The sequence below is a fragment of the Engraulis encrasicolus genome, chromosome 20 (genome assembly GCF_034702125.1).
Source record: "Engraulis encrasicolus isolate BLACKSEA-1 chromosome 20, IST_EnEncr_1.0, whole genome shotgun sequence".
Taxonomy (NCBI): Eukaryota; Metazoa; Chordata; class Actinopteri; order Clupeiformes; family Engraulidae; genus Engraulis; species Engraulis encrasicolus.
In genome coordinates this window covers 25,286,407-25,293,870 of record NC_085876.1, presented here as the reverse complement: position 1 = coordinate 25,293,870, position 7,464 = coordinate 25,286,407, and the positions used below count along the sequence as shown (strand labels likewise).

The 7,464-nt window shown below is 42.8% G+C and overlaps 1 protein-coding gene across 3 annotated transcripts in view; it reads right to left on the bottom strand.

Moving 5' to 3' along the window:
* Positions 1-239: 239 nt before the first annotated feature.
* The window catches only part of lpcat1 (lysophosphatidylcholine acyltransferase 1), an 81,591-nt gene continuing 74,366 nt past the window's right edge, over positions 240-7,464 (bottom strand). For 2 of the 3 annotated variants that reach the window (XM_063185667.1, XM_063185669.1), the window contains exons 11-14: positions 6,910-7,063; positions 5,825-5,923; positions 3,028-3,169; positions 240-536 (exon numbers count right to left, since the gene is read on the bottom strand). In XM_063185667.1, coding sequence (XP_063041737.1) covers positions 319-536; positions 3,028-3,169; positions 5,825-5,923; positions 6,910-7,063 — 613 coding nt within the window. In that variant the 3' untranslated portion in view covers positions 240-318. The remainder of the gene's footprint in view (positions 537-3,027; positions 3,170-5,824; positions 5,924-6,909; positions 7,064-7,464) is intronic. The other variant, XM_063185668.1, reaches the window with a different exon arrangement.

Below are 7,464 nucleotides of genomic sequence, written 5' to 3'. Positions count from 1 at the left end.
AAAAATAAAATAAAACCAATATCCAGCTGTCCAAAGAATGTGTACTAAAATGCATTGTAAATAGAATGCATTATAAATAAAATACAGATAGTGAAAGAGGGCATGGAAGCCAATGTCCATTTCAGTCCTTTTTTCCTCCCCACCCTCAATGAACACACACACACACACACACACACACACACACACACACACACACACACACACACACACACACACACACACACACACACACACACACACACACACACACACACACACACACACACACACACACACACACACACACACACACACAGCGTAGACCGATCCGCGTGATGTTTAGTTGACCTTCTTGTCGTCTGCCGAGACGTGGTTGTTGTGTGTGTGACTCTGCTGGTCGTGGGGAGTGAAGTCTGTGCAGAAGCCATTGCTGTTACTCTTGCTGGCCAGCGGAGGGGGCTGCTGGATGCTGGGGGAACTGGGCTGGGACGACCCGGAGCACAGCAGGTGCCGCTCCACAAAGTCTGGACACCGCTCCACAAACTGCCTGAACTCCTCTGCAAAAGGGAATTAACCCAAAGGCAAACAATTAGCATGCAAGACTCAAAGTAGCGTCCCTGTGCACAGCCACTGTCCAGGTGCTGGTGATGTGCAGTAAAAGTAATCCAAGTAAAGGAAGGATGAATCACCGCACACTGGTATTCTTTGCTGGTAGTTTATTTGGTGAACTAAATAAACTACCAGCAAAGAATACCAGTGTGCAGTGAGTCATCCTTCCTTTACTTGGATTACCATGCAAGCTTTGGTATCAGAGTCAGAGCAGAAGGGGCCAAATGCACAATGGTTTTGCATATGATCATCATGCCATTTGTATCGGCAACCTGCATTCATTAGTTAGTACACAATCCAGTGCCACATATTCCAAATGATGTAGAATCACCAGTCTTATTCAACCAAATTGACAGACTGGTTGAATTGTTACCTGGTTGAATTGCACAGGTAAAACCTGGCCGTTTGGAATATGGCAATGGATTCTAAATAATGAATCCAGGCCCACCATCATTTGTCATCTGACCTGGCTCTCGGCAGCTTTACCGTACATTATTATTTTTTAATTTCATTAGCCCTACTTCTGAAATTAGACATCTTTCTTGATTTCTCAGTGAGAATGACCATTATTAACAAGTTTCTGAGACAAGTGCTATGGACAAAACCTTTATTTTTTTTCTTTATTTTTACAAAAAATATTTCATTATTACAGTTAAAATAAAAAATAAAAAAAAAATGGAGAAATGGGCCAAAATTCCTAGGACATGTGCCAACCTAGTTAATAACTAATCAAAGAACCTGGTGTCACTTTTGGTTCAGAAAGGGTACCGTATTGATTATATATTAATCAAGGGGCTAATAATGATTGTAATTTTTTGATTTTTTTTGTTTTAACATCATGTATTTGTTTCCAGAATAACAAACTTAGAAATCAAGAGAGGTGTCTAACTGCAGTTGGGAGGTGATAATAATTATTAATTTTCCTCAGTCTTTAACTGTGGTTTCGCGAACCTCCACTAGGGGGTTCAGCTCTCTCAACCTCGCCACTCACAATTAAAAGAACAGTCCACCACCTCATTTCTGAAATTTGCTCATATGTAGAGAATACATAGGATTTAGTTCTATATGTGTTTTCATTGCCTAGTTCAACAAGCCATATTAAACGTAGCAATGGAAGTCTATGGTACCAAATAAAACATCATCAAATGTATTTATAAACCACTTTAATATGAATGAAAAATTCACCAGAGTGCAAACCGGCAATTTCATTTCGTCCAGTTATCACTTGGGCTTTCACTTTCACTTCACTTGTGGCTTGATGCTAATAGTTCAATTTTCTTCCAGTGATAAGCTAAACTATGCTAATATATCTAATAACTAATAAATCAATGTACTGAACACACTGAGAATAAAATCATGGTCAATTCACCCAATTCTCCTTGAGAGCGATCAGATTTGAATGTAGTTTTGGAGGGTTCAACATGGAATGAAATGACTGTTTCAATTAAATGACTGTCATGTCACGCGTATGATGGTACCATCAAGCAGTGTCACCTACAGCAGGGATTCTTAACCTTTTTGACGTCGAGGCCCATTTTTTCCAGTGCAGTGTCCCGGGCCCATATTACCCATGTATATATTATAATATTAAATTATATTAGGCTATATTATATTACATTACATTACATTACATTATATTATATTATATTATATAGGCTTATAATATTTATATAAATTATAAATAAATGTTATTTCTGAAGTATCCACAAGGAATAGCCCTATAGGCCTATTAATTAATGCTAATGTTAATCTCATTTAATCTCACTCATCAAATCCACTCACAGTTTAGCAAATCAGAGTCATTCACACATTTGAGTGCCTCAATGACAGCTCAAAGTTTGCGTGACAGCTCTTGACTTGCGCTTTGTAATGAATCTGCTGTTCGGAAATTCAAGACACTCCAGAGCCGGACGGAAAACTTTCCAGCATCACGCAAAATTCGAGAAAGGACCGTCATGTTGGAGTCACTTGGACAAGTATAAGGGATAAAGATTCAGTGACTAGAATTATTTTGAGTAGCCTAACCGCTGAACACCTATTTCTAACTACTAAAACGTGAGGATATTAGGACACAGAAGACGTCGCCAAATCAGCTGGGAACCATAACCGGTTGGTAATTTCTCTTTTTTCAAATAGCCCACTGCAAAGGGTGTTACCATCACAGGCTGTGTTACTGTCTTGTTCTTAATGAATCTCTCACCAACAACAAAAACGCGGGGTGTGGTCATTACGTTATGATGACAGAGTTGCGTTTGAGGGAAAAGACGCACACTAGTAGTCTATTTGATAAGCGCGCGGTCCCACGGCCCAAGCGGCCCAATGGTGCGAAACTGAAAGTTGACTGCGGCCCTGGAGGTTGTGAGCGCGTGCCAACTTTGGTCCGCGGCCCTATGGTTAAGAATCCCTGACCTACAGCACTGTATATATACTTGGACCTACCGAAGGTGAGGCGTCCTGTGTGGGAGGTGTCTAGGACACTGAAGAGGTGTGAGGTGTGCACCTCCTCCACGCCAAAGGTGGTCCTGAGGATTATAGAGAGGTCCTCTTCCCCCACGCCACCGCCATCCTCCGCATCAAATATCTGCAGGGTGAGCAGAATATTAAGCTCGAGTCACATGTCATCACACACACACACACACACAGGCGGAACGACACACAAATATATAAGGGGGGGGGGTTGACAGTGAGAGTGAGTGAGTGAGTGAGTGAGTGAGTGAGTGAGTGAGTGAGTGAATGAGTGAGTGAGTTACTCACTAACTCACTCACACAAGCACGCACGCACGCACACTTTGGGGACTGGGGGGGGGGGCACGAGGGTGAGAGTGAGTGAGTGAGTGAGTGAGTGAGTGAGTGAGTGAGTGAGTGAGTGAGTGAGTGAGTGAGTGAGTGAGTGAGTGAGTGAGTGAGTGAGTGAGTGAGTGAGTGAGCGAGCGACTCACTAACTCACTCACACATGCATGCACACTTTGGGGACTGGGATTAACACAATACAAAAATGTCTATAAGGAAAGCTACCAATAAATAATAAACACTGTATTCTCTATGAAGGGTTTGATGCCTCCAGCTATGGTGCCATATGTGTTGATGCAAAGTCAGGGTTCCCACACTTTTTCAAAAATCATTTTCCAGGACATTTCCAGGACATTTCCAGGACTATTTTTGGATAATTCAGGACGGATATTTCATCCGTCGGACCCACAATTTGGACATACACAGCGACACACAATGCATTTTAGAGACAATGTGACTTTAAGGTTGGAATGAGTTGTAATGAATGAGTACAGTGTGTTAAGGAAGAGGGTACGTCCAAAGACGTCATAAGAGCATAGTATGGCATGGCCGCAAGGGGAGTCACTTTCTTCTTCTGCAGTTAGTACTAAGGAGACTAGTGATAGGAGGGATTACATTAAACACTGACAACTGGATCTCCTCTCTTGACCAATTTTGCGAAGTTACAGAGTTCAGATTTTGTCCATTATGGCGTTGCACCCACTGACCATGAGCACAGTGTCTTTAAGCAATGTCCTCGGACTACACCTAACCCAATGCATTTTCCATTGAGTGATACTTCTTATCCAATGTACATTATTTGCTTAGTACTGGCGGCAAGGTAAAATACAAAGCCACTACCGCCAGGGCTGGAGTGTGGAACAGGTCATAGGACATAGTGAATTTGTGTCAGCTGTAATTAAGGCTGAATGACAGCTGTAATTTAACCATAAACTGAACACTGACGACAGGACATCCTATTTTGACCGGGCCGGAACTTGCAGCAGCTCCTCGCACCCGCAATTCAAATTGCGGAGTTTCCAGTGTCACAATTTTTATCGATCATGGCCTTGCATCCACTGCGCATGGTGTCCCCGGGCTACGCCCCCGTACTACACCGTGGTCAATGCAATTTCCTGCGAATAAGCGTTCTTATCCATTCTATGTTCTTTGTCCAAAGGTATTGACCTGGGTTGCGGTTGAAGATCCCCAGTTGTCCCGCTAGTAGGAATCTGCTGGAGCTTGGCGACCACACCCATATGTCAAATTTCGCAAGCCCAGCACGTGCAACCTCTGTTCAATTGAAATGCTTTCTGATCCACAAAACGTTTATTCGGAATTAAATTGAAAGTGCAATGTAAACTCAAATTATCTCAGAAAGTAATACCTTAATAATAGTCTCTCTCTTATCGCAAAAAATAGTGTACTTGGATTTAAATGCATTCTCCACAAGACTTGACTTTGACTTTTTTGCTCACCAACCATTGTGGGCAGTGGTTTCTGTCTTTCTGTAGGCCAGTTTTGTTGACAGTTTCTTTTTCCCTGGAATATTCTTGCATACAAACAATTGATGCGACTACTGTGATTTGTCACACCAAAGATCAAACTAGCTTTCAAAGTGGCTAGTGAGACTGAAAGCTATGATCTCCAAAAAAGATAGCAGTACAATTTTTTGTAAGGAAGTGCTAGCACTGCCTATTTGTAGGCCTTTTATGACCGTAAGCAGGTTTTCGAGAGATATATAACGCCATGATATCAGCTAGCGACTTTTCAGCAAGCCAACTAGCGACTTCTAGTGACTTTTGGCAACACTGAGTCAAAGAATATGACTGTGTATAAGTGCAATCAAAGATGGCAACCTGACCAAACTGTGTGTGTGTGTGTGTGTGTATGTCTGTGTGTGTCTGTGTGTGGACAATAATGCATTCAATAGATGGATATAAATTGAATCGTCATGTCTACAGTAGACTCGGAGAAGAGTAAAAATAATACCACAAACAAAATCGGGAAAAAGTTGAAGGGAAAAAAATTCAGGACAAATATTTTTTTTCCAGGACATTTGGTGAATTTCCAGGACTTTCAAGGACTTGAAAACACATCTCTAAATTTCCAGGTTTTCCAGGTTTTCCAGGACGTGTGGGAACCCTGATAGTGGCACAGCATGGGCCGGTCTGCGTGTTAATGTGAGCGTACACATTAGACAGCATGCCCATGTACATGAGTGGTGTGTGTGTGTGTGTGTGTGTGTGTGTGTGTGTGTGTGTGTGTGTGTGTGTGTGTGTGTGTGTGTGTGTGTGTGTGTGTGTGTGTGTGTGTGCTTGTGTGCGTGCGTGCGTGCATGGCGTGCGAGTCCAAGCGAGCGAGCTAGTGTGTGTGTGTGCATGTGTGTGTGTTTGTGTGTGTGTGTGTGCGCGCGCGTGCGTGCGAGAGCGAGTGTGTGTTTGTGTGTGCGTGTGTGTAACCCCACCTGGAAACCCAGCTGAATGGTCTCCAGACCTTTGAAGGGCTTGGTGACCATTGATAAGGCGATCACATACTGCCTCAGGTCCATCTGGCCTGTTCCCTGCTGGAGCAAAACCACAGGTGATAAAGATACGAGGGCATGGTGCATGACAAGTTCCTTCCAGAATCAGGCTGTATCTCAAAGTCAAGGATCCTGGCCTTGATAGCACTTCAAACACCCAGTGATTGGTGAACTCCGCGTAGTATCCAATCACTGGGCGTTTCACGTCCTAGCAAGGCCAGGATCCTTGACTTTGAGATACAGAATCAATGTCACATGAGGTCCTGAGCTGCAGGGGCTCAGAATGAAGAGAGTATAACAGACAGTCACGCCCATTTAGAAGACCGGTGATACGTATGCTTCATCTTGGTTGCCGTTTTGTATGTGTGTTTGTGTGATCTGTCTTTGGGTAAATGTATGTGTGTGCTATATGGTTAATAAATGTGAACTAATATGTGTAATGTCTTATTATTTATTCTGTATGCTACTGGACAACTTAAAGGATAAGTTCAGCCAGTTTCAACATTGCAGTTGTAATGCTCACACTACCCTGATTTCTTTTTTCTTCAGCCTTTTCCGAGATCCTGGTCATTGTAATGGGGGCAGGTGTTTAGTTACATTTAAAAAAAACATCTTGATTTATTCCCAATAACGTCCAAAAGGTTATGCAACATCATCAGACAACAAGCAAGCAGCGATACCTTTTGGGGAAATATTTGGAGTAGGCCTATGTGAAGAATTTTTAAAAATCTTAACAAAAGCTGCCCCCATAAGAATAGCTCAGATCTCGGAAAGGGCTGAGCCGAAAAATGTGGCATCACCGGGTACTGAGAAGTCAAGGGTAGCATGAGCAATACAACAGCATATTGAAACTGGCAGAACTGGTCCTTTAATTTCCCTTGGGACTAATACATGATAGTCTACTCTACTCTACCACTGCGCCATACTAGTATTCTTATTAGAGGTGATCCCACCCATATAAATATCCAAAGACACTTTGGCCTCTACTATACTTCTTCCATGAATAAATGATGGCAAGTGAGACGTACCTCATCCAGCATGTCAAACAGGTCCTGCAGCTTGTCTGTGATGGGTAGGTTGACATACTGGGCAAAGTCCGCCAGGCCCAGCTTGTCCCCCCACAGCTTCCGCGCCCGGCTGCCATGCTCCTGTAGGACTTTGTCGGACAGGCCAGCTTTCAGCCTGAAGAGGAGGAAAGGGAAATGGACTTCAACAACCATGATGCATTGGGGGATCATTCACATAGAACTTGGAATGCTGACGATACAGTGAAGATCTTCTGCAAAGAAGTGGATTTATGTGCTACACTCATCATGTAAGTGAGTAAAATGAGGACAAAGACAGCCTTTGCAACAGCTGACTGAAAAGTCTAGGCTACTGGAAAGTCCAATAAAACAAATTCCATGCACAAGGTGTGGATTTGCACAATTGAGCGCCAATTTCGGATGAGAGGGCATTACTCCGAGTATCAAATTATACAGTACCCTAATCATACTTGATCATTCCAAAATCAGAATCACACAAGGGCACAGTCATGGCTACTCTTTTTTTAAACATTACATTACATTACATTTAGCTATGAC